The sequence below is a fragment of the Pongo abelii genome, chromosome 21 (genome assembly GCF_028885655.2).
Source record: "Pongo abelii isolate AG06213 chromosome 21, NHGRI_mPonAbe1-v2.0_pri, whole genome shotgun sequence".
NCBI lineage: Eukaryota > Metazoa > Chordata > Mammalia > Primates > Hominidae > Pongo > Pongo abelii.
In genome coordinates this window covers 17,299,867-17,313,179 of record NC_072006.2, presented here as the reverse complement: position 1 = coordinate 17,313,179, position 13,313 = coordinate 17,299,867, and the positions used below count along the sequence as shown (strand labels likewise).

Here is a 13,313-nt window from a genome sequence, read left to right as displayed (position 1 = left end):
TCCGCGGAGATGCAGACCTTGAATTTGTGGGAGAATCCCGCCCTGGCACTCACTCAGCGGGCTTATTAATGCCCTCTTTATGAATTGTCCAAACCATCTGCATTTCAGTAGCAAAGGGTGCTGCCGGCGGCTTCCTCCTGTGTCCCAAACCGTGCGGACCTGAGAGTCCCGGGGTTGGGGAGGTGGTTCCCCTGTGCCTACTGCTCCCTCCTTGTTTGCCTTCCAGCCTCACCCTTACTCAAGCTTCAATGCGAAGCTCCGTGTCTGCCATCTCGCCTGTCTTCTGCCACCATCGCCCCCGATTTTGGACAGGTGGGTTGGATGCCCACAAGTTCCTATGCGTTCTCTGTGTCTGAGGGGGTGGATACAGGGCCGGATCCCCAAGGCCCAGCCAGGTTTTCACAACCAAGAAAGAGCCTCCACATCCAAACACCTGCAATATCCCCCCACCCCAAATCTGGGCTCACAGGCTAACCCAGAACAGAAGACAATTTTTGAACCCAAGAGCTGCAAGGGAAATAAAAGTATATGATTGCTGGAGTTTCTAATTTCTATAAAGCAGTCCCTCTGGAAGACAGAGAGGACAGAGACGCTCTTGAAGTCAACTGCATATGCCCCATCATTGATTCCTGGATTCTTCTCTCCTCACCCCTCCCTCCCCACCTCCTGCCCTGTTTGTTTTAGTTACGAAATGCTGTGGGCACCTCGGTTGTGACTGAAAAGTAACCTTGAAACACGCCGGCCTGAATATCAGAGACAAATCTCAGCCTCCCTACCGTCGGCCGCTGCTAGAGGGGCTGCTTGCGCCAGGCGCCGGCCGCCCCCACTGCGGGTCCCTGGCGGCCGGGCTCTGAGGAGTCAGAGAGCTGAGGCGGCCAGACCGTGCGCCAGGCGCGTCTCCCGAGGCCGCTCCGGGTCTGAACTGTAACAGGGAGGGGCCTCGCAGGAGCAGCGGCGGGCGAGTTAAAGGTGTGTACGTAGTTTTTCTAAATAGAACAGCGCTTTGCAAATTGGCTGTCATGGGCTTGCTGTTTTGACAGAGAATGAGCACTGAGAGCGAAGAAACCCGGCATAAATAAATCTGGCTTTCATAGGGATCTGCCGGGCACGGAGGCCGGACGCGCCCTCCGACAGGCTCACCGGGCGCTCGGCGCGATGGGACTGGGCGGGGGCTGGAGGCCGGAGCCGCCCCCGAGGGTGGTCTCCTCCCAGGTCCTTCCTTCCTCAGGGGACTCGCCGTGGACCCGGGAGGAAAGGGGGCTCGACCGGGGATCCCGCGTGCCCTATCACCCGCCCGGCCCGCTCCCCTGGCCCGCCCAGGAGTGCGGGGCGCCGCGGCGGTGGGGCGGGCGGCAGGCGCTGAGGGGCAGGTGCGGAGCGCCGGCTGCGGCTCCCTCTCACCTAGGTGTGAGCTGATTATTCAAATGGGCTGCCCCGGGTCTGGGGATTGGAGGCCCGCGCCAGCGCGCCGCGCTATATCACCAGCCGCCCACGTCACTGCGGCACTTGTCCGCTCCGCGGTCCACACCTCCTCCTCCTCCTCCACCTCCTCCTCCTCCTCCTCCTCCTCCCCCTTCCTCCTTCCTCCTCCTCCCCACCCCCCCACCAGCCCCCGCGCCGCGCGCTTCCCGCTGCCTCGGGGCAGCTCGGCACTGCCAACCTCAGCCGCCACCCGGCAGCCCGTGAGCGCGGCGGCGGCGGGCGCTCCCTACCGCGGGGCGCTGGCCTGGGCCTCCTCCGCTCCTCGCCCCCCCCACCTCCCGCCCACTTCCAACTACCGCCTCCGGCCTGCCCAGGGAGAGAGAGGGAGTGGAGCCCAGGGAGAGGGAGCGCGAGAGAGGGAGGGAGGAGGGGACGGTGACTTGGCTGACTTTTTTTAAAAGAGGGTGGGGGTGGGGGGTGATTGCTGGTCGTTTGTTGTGGCTGTTAAATTTTAAACTGCCATGCACTCGGCTTCCAGTATGCTGGGAGCGGTGAAGATGGAAGGGCACGAGCCGTCCGACTGGAGCAGCTACTATGCAGAGCCCGAGGTAAGCGCTCGTCTTTTCCAGGGGGAAGTGGAGCGGCGGCGCTCGCTCCTTCCTCAACCTCAGGACCGCTTCCCTCGCTGGCATCCCCCCACCCCGCCCCACAACCCCAGCCTTTCTGGGCAGCCGCCTTTTCCTCCCTCCTTGGAATCAAATGGGTCTCTTTTTTATACGACACACTGTTAGCCTTGAGATAATATTAACTTTGTGATCAAATATTGACTTGCGGCGCCTCCAAATCCTCTTCGTGGCCGAGCCACGCACTATCCTAACAGAGTTGTGTTTGGCAGCGCGCGGCTGGGGAGGGGTGGGAGGTCGGCCGGCGAGGGGGTGGGGAGCTGAGGAGGAGAAGATGGGTAGGAGTTGGGGGCTGAAGTGGAGGCAGAGTCAAAGACTAGTGGACAAAGAGAAAGAAAGTTTGTACCTGCAAAGCTCAGCCGCGTGTGGTTCAGGTCTCGATTCCTTCCCTATTGCCCCGTTCAGTGCCTCCAGCCGCCCCCGCACTCCGCACAGGCACTGCCTTTCAGTTTCCCTGGGACAAGGGAAGGGGTCCCTGGAGGGAGACGGGACAGAGGGGGCCCGGGACAGTCTTCGCTGGAGGCAGCCCGAGGCGCCCCGCGCCGTGTCCCGCAGGTTGCTTGCTGCGACCGGAGGTGGCGTCCGGGGACTTCGGGCCTCGGCGCCAGCTCAGTATGCTGGTAGGAGAGTTTGGGGAGACTCTGGGGTAGGGGAATGCATTTGGGGTGCTGGCTTGGGAGTACTCCATGGGACCCCTGTTCTAGAATCTGGGCGAGGTGGAGAAGGGCTAGGAACGGGCCACGTGCCCAAGCAGCAATCCGCTCGCCACCTTCCCAAGGGCGATCGATCATTACTCTCCCTGGATGAAACAGACTCGGAGTCCGGACACTGGGCCACAGGGGAGGAAAGGGCTCCCCGGAGGCCTCCCGGACGCGGAGGCCTGGGCGGTGGGTGGGAGGTCTGGGCACCCTCCAGCCCCGGTGCTAACGCTGTCGCCTCCCTCCCGGGGCTCTGTCCGCAGGGCTACTCGTCCGTGAGCAACATGAACGCCGGCCTGGGGATGAACGGCATGAACACGTACATGAGCATGTCGGCGGCCGCCATGGGCAGCGGCTCGGGCAACATGAGCGCGGGCTCCATGAACATGTCGTCGTACGTGGGCGCTGGCATGAGCCCGTCCCTGGCGGGCATGTCCCCCGGCGCGGGCGCCATGGCGGGCATGGGTGGCTCGGCCGGGGCGGCCGGCGTGGCGGGCATGGGGCCGCACTTGAGTCCCAGCCTGAGCCCGCTCGGGGGGCAGGGGGCCGGGGCCATGGGCGGCCTGGCCCCCTACGCCAACATGAACTCCATGAGCCCCATGTACGGGCAGGCGGGCCTGAGTCGCGCGCGCGACCCCAAGACCTACCGGCGCAGCTACACGCACGCAAAGCCGCCCTACTCGTACATCTCGCTCATCACCATGGCCATCCAGCAGAGCCCCAACAAGATGCTGACGCTGAGCGAGATCTACCAGTGGATCATGGACCTCTTCCCCTTCTATCGGCAGAACCAGCAGCGCTGGCAGAACTCCATCCGCCACTCGCTCTCCTTCAACGACTGCTTCCTGAAGGTGCCCCGCTCGCCCGACAAGCCCGGCAAGGGCTCCTTCTGGACCCTGCACCCTGACTCGGGCAACATGTTCGAGAACGGCTGCTACCTGCGCCGCCAGAAGCGCTTCAAGTGCGAGAAGCAGCTGGCGCTGAAGGAGGCCGCAGGCGCCGCGGGCAGCGGCAAGAAGGCGGCCTCTGGGGCCCAGGCCTCGCAGGCTCAACTCGGGGAGGCCGCCGGGCCGGCCTCCGAGACTCCGGCGGGCACCGAGTCGCCTCACTCGAGCGCCTCCCCTTGCCAGGAGCACAAGCGAGGGGGCCTGGGAGAGCTGAAGGGGACGCCAGCTGCAGCGCTGAGCCCCCCAGAGCCGGCGCCCTCTCCCGGGCAGCAGCAGCAGGCCGCGGCCCACCTGCTGGGCCCGCCTCACCACCCGGGCCTGCCGCCTGAGGCCCACCTGAAGCCGGAACACCACTACGCCTTCAACCACCCGTTCTCCATCAACAACCTCATGTCCTCGGAGCAGCAGCACCACCACAGCCACCACCACCACCAGCCCCACAAAATGGACCTCAAGGCCTACGAACAGGTGATGCACTACCCCGGCTACGGTTCCCCCATGCCTGGCAGCTTGGCCATGGGCCCTGTCACGAACAAAACGGGCCTGGACGCCTCACCCCTGGCCGCAGATACCTCCTACTACCAGGGGGTGTACTCCCGGCCCATTATGAACTCCTCTTAAGAAGACGACGGCTTCAGGCCCGGCTAACTCTGGCAGCCCGGATCGAGGATAAGTGAGAGAGCCAGTGGGGGTCGAAACTTTGGGGAGACGGTGTTGCAGAGACGCAAGGGAGAAGAAATCCATAACACCCCCACCCCAACACCCCCAAGACAGCAGTCTCCCTTCACCCGCTGCAGCCCTTCCGTCCCAAACAGAGGGCCACACAGATACCCCACGTTCTATATAAGAAGGAAAACGGGAAAGAATATAAAGTTAAAAAAAAAAAAAGCCTCCGGTTTCCACTACTGTGTAGACTCCTGCTTCTTCAAGCACCTGCAGATTCTGATTTTTTTGTTGTTGTTGTTCTCCTCCATTGCTGTTGTTGCAGGGAAGTCTTACTTAAAAAAAAAAAAAAAAAAAAAAAAACTTTTGTGAGTGACTCGGTGTAAAACCATGTAGTTTTAACAGAACCAGAGGGTTGTACTATTGTTTAAAAACAGGAAAAAAAAATAATGTAAGGGTCTGTTGTAAATGACCAAGAAAAAGAAAAAAAAAAAAAAAGAATTCCCAATCTTGACACGGTGAAATCCAGGTCTCGGGTCTGATTAATTTATGGTTTCTGCGTGCTTTATTTATGGCTTATAAATGTGTATTCTGGCTGCAAGGGCCAGAGTTCCACAAATCTATATTAAAGTGTTATACCTGGTTTTATCCCTTGAATCTTTTCTTCCAGATTTTTCTTTTCTTTACTTGGCTTAAAAAATATACAGCCTTGGAAATTATTTCAAGAAGGAGGGAGGGATACCCTGACTGGTTGCAGGTTGTATTTTATTTTGGCCCAGGGAGTGTTGCTGTTTTCCCAACATTTTATTAATAAAATTTTCAGACATACCAAAATTGAATGAATTTTACAGTAGACACACAGGGACCTGCTCCCGAGATTCTGCAATTAACATTTCATTATATTTGCTTTATCACATACTTGTCCATCTATCTTCACCTCCATTGGTCAATCCATCTTATTTCTCTAAATCCACTTCAAATTTGCAGATACCAGTACACATCCCCCTAAACACTAAAGCAAGCACATTATTAAATGGAACTCATATGGTTTATGGTTACTTTTTGAATTTGGGGGTTAACTTTACACACAATGAAATACACAGATCCCAGGAAGACCATTCCAGCAGGTTTATTTTTAAAGCCAGTAGAAGATCACTCTCCACATATCACAATTTTCCACCTTGGTTGCTTGAATGTGCCCTGTTGTTGTGGTCTCTTGAGCCCCACAGCTTGCTTCTCTTGGGGGAAGCCTGGATTTCACATGTTTTTGCTGTACTTCTAATCTTGGGCCTCTCTTCAGGTCAATGAGCCTGAATCAAACTTGCAAATTTGTGGTGCAGCACTTTGCCTGTTCACCACTGTGAACAGTGGTGGAATTGGGACTCTGCCTGGATCTTCCAGCCTCCTCTGTACACAGGGCACCACCCTTTCCCACCCTTCTCCCTGGAGCAGGTACTGTGCACAACCATGGCAGACCTTGCTAACCCAGAAAGACCTTGCTAACCCAGAAATGGTGAGACACTTGGTGTAGGGAAACATTTAGAAGACCTTCTCCTGGAATTGGTTTGAAAGGATAAATCAGGATAACAATCCAAGTCTGTTTTTTAAAAATAGGGTATATTTGGGAGTGAGGAGGAGGTAAGGGGTGTCTGGCCAATCGACCATGACAGTATCGAAGATGCCACTGTCGGCAAATTTGCTTCCCATCTCCCTCCAAAACTCAAGGCCCTTGCAAATCTTCTTGTAAGTTAGGTAAGGTTGGCAATCCAGGTTTGCAGGACCCAGGGGATATGCAGGTATTTTGTGAGCCTTCAAGGACTCTACAAGTATAACGAAAAATCCCAGAGTGAATTCTTATACACCATGCCGCCTCTCCCCCCAGACGACCTCGCTGGCCTAAAAGGATGGCCAATGGCAGTGAAAACCAAGGCCGAGTGCGCAAAGGAGAGTCTGGTGTTGGTTTTGCCCTGGACATCTGCTGGCTGGGCGACGCCAGGATCAGTGTGGTTGCGGGTCAGGCAGACTTGGGAGCCACTCCCGCGCGCAGTTGACTTGCGGTGGGTAAAGACACTCTGAAAACCTGGAGGCTAGGAGTTTTTGCCTCAGGTTTCTAAGCCCAGGCTCTTTTTTTCAAGATTAGATCTTTGGGCTTCTTGACCATCCTAACCTGGGGTGTTCTAGCTACGCCCCAGACCTGGAGACTGCCTTTGCGTGCTACCTTGCTGGGGTCTCTGCCACCCCATCCCCCACCCCGCCGCCATCCCCAACAAGCCTGGCCTTCCCACGCGCTTGAGAGGGGTTTGGCATCGCCTCCGCCTCCCCCCCACCACTGCCCCCCTCCCGCCTCCAAATCCCTTTCTTAACATGCCACATTGTCCCGAAGAACACAAGGAAGAGAAATTGGGGAGGGGGGGATCCGGAGGCCACAGCCAGCAATCAGGCCGCCGCTCCTCCTAGCAAGGACACACACGTCGTGAGCCCGGCCTGAAATGTGTTTCATTATCACATAAAAGGCTCCCGTGGCGAAGGAGCCGAGAGGCAGGGCCGGGGGCCGAGTGGGGGACAATGGAGGCTGAAAGCGCTGCCCTAACCTGCTATGTTTCGTATGGCACGCCCATTGTGCGAGGGTCGTTTTAAACTACTTAGCGCGCCCCCCTTCACTGATCCCGGCCGATAAGATATAGTTCTGTCCGAATACATAAAAAGGATGTCGGGGAGCAGGCGCTTTCGGAGGCTTTTCTGTGCTTCTTGTGTCTTTCACGCCCCCCTCCCGCTTAAATCCCTCCCCTAGCCCGGGTTCGGAGCTTACGAGCTCACAAATCGCCTCTGCGCGCTTTCCCCAACGCTACTCATTGTGGGGTGCAGAGGCTCTCCCCCTCCTTTTTTTCCTTTTTTCCCCACGCCTTCCGCGCGCCGGTTTAAGCAACCATGATCTGTGAATAAACAAAGTCTGTAAACAACCGAAAAAAACATTCTAGATCCGAATTCCAGGAGGGTAAACTTTCCATGCCACGTCACACTTCAGCAAATTTGCACAGATATTATATTGCCTCCCCCCTCCTTTATTATTCTTTTTTTTTTTTTTTGCCAGGATCCCATTGTACTTAACTGAATTTTATAACGCTGATCGATATCTTGGTAAAATATTCATTTTTAAACTAGCGGGCAGTGAAATCTTTGCTTTGTGTGCTAAAGTCAACAGTCGCTTGGTTTGAGCTCAAATAAATGCGGGGATGCCTCGGCTCGGAGCAGTCGGCCTCCTCCCTCCGCGCGCTGGACGCTCCGCCAACCGCCCGCTCGCCGGCCCGCCGGCCGCCGCAGGTAGGGAGCGCGCCCACCCGGGGGCCGCGCCCGGCTCCCCTCCTCAGCGTCCGCACCCCACTCCTGTCCGCGCACCGCCCCTCCCCCAGCCAGCCCTTCTCCCTTCCAGGGCTCGGACGCCCGGGCGGGCTTGGCTGGTGGTAAGCTCAGCCAACGGAGACTCAAGGCGTTGGGTTTTTTTTGCAGCGGGTTCGGAAAGTGCATGACTTGGAAGGATGAAGGGTCGTAGAATTGCAAACTCAGACCGCTTAGGCTCTGAGCTCAGTTAGAGGAGTTTGGTAGGGCCCCGAGGAAACCAAACAGACCCCTCGAGCGGCTCGAGTCTGGGGATTCGATCTGAGAGCAGCGTGTTTCCAGAGAACAGTGGAGGGTGGGGTGTGGGGAACCCCCTTGGCCCCAGAATCTAGTGTGGGGGTCAGCAGAAAACAATGTGCGTGGTGCATGGGAGTTTGAAGAGGCTGAGGCCCGAGCGTGGTGACGCCCTCCTCTTGGCTCGCAGGGGTTCGAGTCCAGTCTCAACTCTTTCTCGGACACAGGCAGGCCGAGGAGACGGTGGGGGTCGGCATCAAGCAGCAGCAGGGGAGGAGCCGCGCCTTTCTAAGAGGCAAGTGAACCTTAGCTCTGGCTGCAGGAAGCTGCTGGTGGCCTTTGCGCACAGCCGTGCTTGGCGGCAGGCAGGTTGGAGAGCCTCTGGGGTTACGAGCTGGGTCCAGGAGAGAAAGTCAGAAAGCAGACGCAGGGCCATTTATCATCCCATTCTCCCTGCAACCCAGTCGCCGATTTCCCTCCTTCCACGGGCAGGAGCACGCTCACGCGTGCCGAGCTTGCCCTCAGGAATTCCGGAGGACGTGAGTTTGTAGGACCCAACAGAACCAGCCGCGTCTTTCCGCCGCCTGCGGAAAGGCGTGGACCTCGGAAAAACAGTAGCTCTGCTGCTGCCCCTTGAAACCTCAGGACTCTCGGTTTTCGAGAGCAGGGTATGATAAAGTTGTATTTCCCCAGATGTCTACCAGCTCCCCCCCATCCCCGGCCCCAGGCCAGATCCACATTCTCTCTGGGGTCTTTACTTTAAACACCTGGGTAGCAGGCACTGTGAGAGGCCCGTGCCTGGCTCGGTTACTTTGGGTCTTTGGTCTGACGCGACAGGGAACTGGCACATGGAAATTGCCCACCAACCCCGACCGGAAAGCCTTTCCCATCTGCGCCGCAGTCACCAGACTTCGAACCCAAGTGGGCAGAAATCTGTTTCGTTGTTCAGCAGGGTCAGTATTATGTAGTCACCTTCCTGTGTGGGGACCCTTGGTGGCCCCTCCTCTCCTTCCCTGGTGCCTTGGGCTGTGCGCCCGTGTCCACCGCACCCGAAGCCTGCTGGGGAGCGCGCCCGCCGCCCTCCGAGCCCCGGCTCGCCTCGCGTGGCTGGTTATCTTCGCTGAACATGATGGGACGCCTGCAGGACACACGGCAAGGCTAATCGTTTTTAAATAATTAATGCCCCCCGTTCCGCTGGTAATGCGCGGCGTCGAATCCGTCAATTACTTGTCATTAGACGGGTGTCGCCCCACGGCCTTCCCTCGGGCCTTTGATGGCCCCTGGTCCCCTCGCCCAGGCCACTCCACGACCTAATTCAAAGGTGCCGTGCCTTTGAGAGCCGGGTACGGAGTAGCCATGACCCTTAATTCAGTGCGAGTTTTGAAAGAAAGACCCTCGCTGAAGAGATGTAATCTTCCAAATGGCCAATTTAAACGCCCGATCTTTATCGCCCGCCTTCTCCCCAGCTTCATAAGGAGAAGCCGCTCCTCAATGCTTTGGAGGCCTTTAAATGTGGGAGTGGGGCGGGAAGAAGCAAGAGATAAGGCTCAATAGGGCATAGGAGGAGGCATTAGCCCGAGGAGGTACCTGAAGTTACCTGGGAGCAACGCGTTTTCTTCGGGGCAGTGCATGCTTCTACACATCCGGGGCTCTGGAGGTGGCCCTGGCTTGGAGGGAGGGGTGACCGAGATGAGATCTGGAATGTGCAGACACCAGTTATGTTTCAAAAAAGCAGCAAGGCCTTTTCTGACTATGCAGCGTCACCCTGCAAGAGAGGGCAGGAAAGGAAACATTTTCCTCCCAAACACCATGAACCTGCAGTGGCAAGCAGCTCGCTCTGGCTAATGTCCGCAAAGTCCTAGGCATCAAGTCCTGCCATACAGAATAGACCACCTCCACCCCCACGCACACCCTAGTGCCATTAACTCCAGTTTGTTGTCCCTGCTGTAGCAAAAGAACAAGGTTTCAGACCTGAAATCCTACTGGGTGGGGGACAGCATGGACACCAGCCCTGGAGGCAGCACCATGGCAACCAGGCCAGCCAGGGGTTGTCGAGTAAAATGTAAAACTTTAAAACATACAAACAGAAAAAAATAATCAATCCTCAAAGTTTGCAACTTGACTTAATTACACTTCTTGCTCTTTCTTTCCGCGGTCAAATGTTCTTTTTACAGTAAATAAAGACTCAAGGATCTAGGGATCTTATCTTTATCTTTCCCCTTCTGAGCAAAAACAATGCACTGTATCTTCAACCTTCCTTAAATGTGAAGACATCTCCACTCTAGGCTTTATAGCTAACTTTAGATCAGAAATTTACTGTAGCCTCTATCCCCAGCTTTCCTCTGAGAAGAGGTGAAACGAGATGGGGGATGGAGAGACAAGATAGTGAGAATCTATTTTAACAATGGATGGAAGAAGGATGAAGGCCTGTGACCCACACCCTACCCCCACCAGGGTCCTGGGCTGTTCTTTAGGTCTTCAGCTCCACACACGCGGCCTTTGTAGAGCAAATCACCCTGATTGGGATTTTTTGAAAAATTCTTTTTTGATGAGAGGCACCGGATGTGGGCAGGATGTTACAGGCACCCCCAGAGACAAGCAAATAAAAATAGCGTAGAATGGATGAATGTCTTCAGCGGAGCTCAGCAGGGTCCCCAGCTCCCGGCAGGCCTCTTCTCCCTTTAACAAAACTCCCAGGGAGCTCCCTACCCTGGAGCACTCCAGGGGGTGCCTCGGAAGCCTAAATCCTGGGCCATCTTCCCCATTCTGTTCACAGCCTTCCTGCTCACTCTCTTATCCCTTTTCTCCTTTCTTCTCTAAAACAATCATGTGTGTCCCCAGTTGCCCCCTCCCGCTATTGTATTTGTTGATGACCTAACACGCTCACACCAAAAGCCACACACAGAAAACCAACAACGTGGGATGGGAGGAGAGACCAATTATGACTGAGGCTAACAAGCAGGGAACACCCAAGTTGAGGCCGGCTGTCTCCTGGGAGACTGATGGAGGCTTATTTTACAAGCTGTAATTCCGTCGCAGTCCCTCTTGCTAGACTGGAGGTGATGCCTATTCTCCCCTCCCCCTCAGTCCCTGCACCCTTGGGGCCTAGTCCAGATCGTTTGTATCCTCTGCAGAAGAAGCTGCCACCTTGTGCTAAAGTACCACTCATGGAAAGGTAGAGAGGACAGGGAGTTTTTACAAGCATACCTTCACAACAGTGTGCTTATTTTTTACGTTAGTTGCTGTTTGTCAGAGCTCTGAGCTCACTGCCAACATTCACATGGACTGATCAGATGTCATTGTCACCACTCCCCCCGCCCCCCGCAGGTTCACATTAAAAAGCATTGACTTACTTGTCCTCAATCTCTCTCTAAAGAAGGGGTGATATTTCACTGTTAGATAACACAACTGATAGCTGGGAGTGCTAAAAGAAGCAACAAATTAAGTTACATTCATTCATGCAAAGCTAGAGGTCTCACTTCCAACCAGGGCAAGTGCCTGGGGTTTAACCCTCTCTTGTTAATCAAGGGCAGCAATATTCCCAGCAGTGTCAGGAGATGATGCTGGCAATACTATACTTTCTTGACTTAAACATCATTAAATTTATTGAGAGAGAATATTTCAGCCTCACAAACGTATGTGTAAGGGAAAAATACTGGCGTGTAATGCAGCATTATAACTTTGTAACGAGAATTGTTTGCTCTTTTTTAGTTCTACTTGCTTATGTGGTTCAATCTCTGCTTCTTTAAATGAGTGGGTCCTAGTTTATTTTTTAATGAGTAAATCAGCTTTCCCATTGTTTCACTGATTTGAAAATAATAAGACACAGGTCCAAAAATAAGCAGGGATGTTTTTTGAACTAGGGTTGGTAATGATCTGAGCAAATAAAAATAAGATTGCATGCATGTGAATTCTGACTTGGTATTTAATGAAAAATGTAATCTCAATTTATTATTCCTTCTATTTTTATAAAGCAGAAGTAATTATATATTGAATTTTGTTGGGAAATTGTTGCTTACTGAAAGGAAAGCATATATATAATTCCTAACTTGAATTCATGAATGTTAAAAGTGCTTTATTTGAAAACATAAAACAATCTTTGGAAGTATTTGGAGGAGAGGGCTTGGAAGGCACTAAGGCCTGAGGTAGATAGCTGGATAATCAAAAAGGACAGATGATGATTAGATGACGTTTTCTGTGAATGAACAGGGTGAGGTTCCGGGGCAGGAGCTGGGTTATAGAGAGCTTCATATGGAAGTCAGAAGCACCTTTAGCAAAAACGTCAGGATGTCAACATGTGTGCCCTTTAGTATAAAATATACAGTTCTGCTCAAGCTTTTTGCCTACTTTACCTCCACAAACCCATTTTAACTTTCAAATAAAGGAGATCAATTTCACTATATATTTTTCATTTGTTCTGTGATTCTGAGCTACATTAATCGGGGCAGTTCACACACAGAAAGAAGTTGTAACTTCAACAAATCTATCCCCTGCTAGCTGAGAAAGTCCTCTCTCTAGAAAAGAGAGAATTTTTCTTCAGAAAAGTTAGTCAATTTCTTGGCAGAAATTTTGTTTTACCATTTTAGTGTATTCAGTGGCCTTCATGCCCCCATCCACGTCCTGCCCTCTCTTATTTTGAATGGAAACTCTAGTCAATCCAATCACCATTGTGTGGGGTTCTCCTAGGTGCCAGGAACCATGCAAGGTATCTTCCTGAACAGGATCTCTTTTAAGCTTCCCCACATCCTGCTGGTGGGAATCATAATTTACAGATAATGGTCTTGGGGCTGAGAGAAGTTAGGTAACTTGCTCCAATTTCACAGCGCAGCTTTGAGCTGGAGTCTTTCAACTCATATTCCCTCAACTTATTCTGGCTTCCCAGGACTCTGGGACACAGAAAATTCCTATTTCAATGAAGTAGGATGCCGGCCTTCACCAGAACTCCAGAATCTGGAAAATGAGCAGGGACATCTGAAGTGTTAGGGGGAGGCTGGAAAGAAACTGTAAGATCTAAGAAGAGCCAGGCTTTGGTACCCCCTGGAAGGATGGCACAAACCCCGTGGACTGTCCTAGAAGAGACGAGGATGGGTGATGTCTGGGATCAGGCTGGATTCTCATGCTGTCTTCTGGGTTAACACAGTCAGAATTCTTACATGGCCATGATCCCTCGAAGTTGGGCAGAAGTTCATTCAGGCCTGGACCATGCTTTTCTCCCCACTGGTGCTTCCAGGGCCAGCTAGCCAGTGCTGGAAAGGGGGAGGCAGCAAGCA

At 54.0% G+C, this 13,313-nt stretch overlaps 1 protein-coding gene across 2 annotated transcripts; it reads left to right on the top strand.

The window, feature by feature from the left end:
• The first annotated feature begins 752 nt into the window (after positions 1 to 752).
• Positions 753 to 5,247, top strand: FOXA2 (forkhead box A2). 2 transcript variants are annotated; one of them, XM_024238886.2, is made up of 3 exons: positions 753 to 969; positions 1,961 to 2,030; positions 3,067 to 5,247. In XM_024238886.2, exons 2-3 carry the CDS (start codon positions 1,962 to 1,964, stop codon positions 4,369 to 4,371), a joined length of 1,374 nt encoding a protein of 457 aa, XP_024094654.1. In that variant the 5' UTR covers positions 753 to 969; position 1,961; the 3' UTR covers positions 4,372 to 5,247. The 2 variants fall into 2 exon arrangements, with proteins under 2 accessions (XP_024094654.1, XP_024094653.1); XM_024238885.2 differs by lacking the exon at positions 753 to 969 and having other exon boundaries at positions 1,652 to 2,030.
• The last annotated feature ends 8,066 nt before the right edge of the window (positions 5,248 to 13,313 follow it).

Coding starts and splice junctions, on each gene's coding strand:
- FOXA2 (XM_024238885.2), top strand. CDS start 1,944: ATGCACTCGGCTTCCAGTATGCTGGGAGCGGTGAAGATGGAAGGGCAC. Junction 2,031..3,066: donor GCTACTATGCAGAGCCCGAG/GTAAGCGCTCGT, acceptor CTCTGTCCGCAG/GGCTACTCGTCCGTGAGCAA.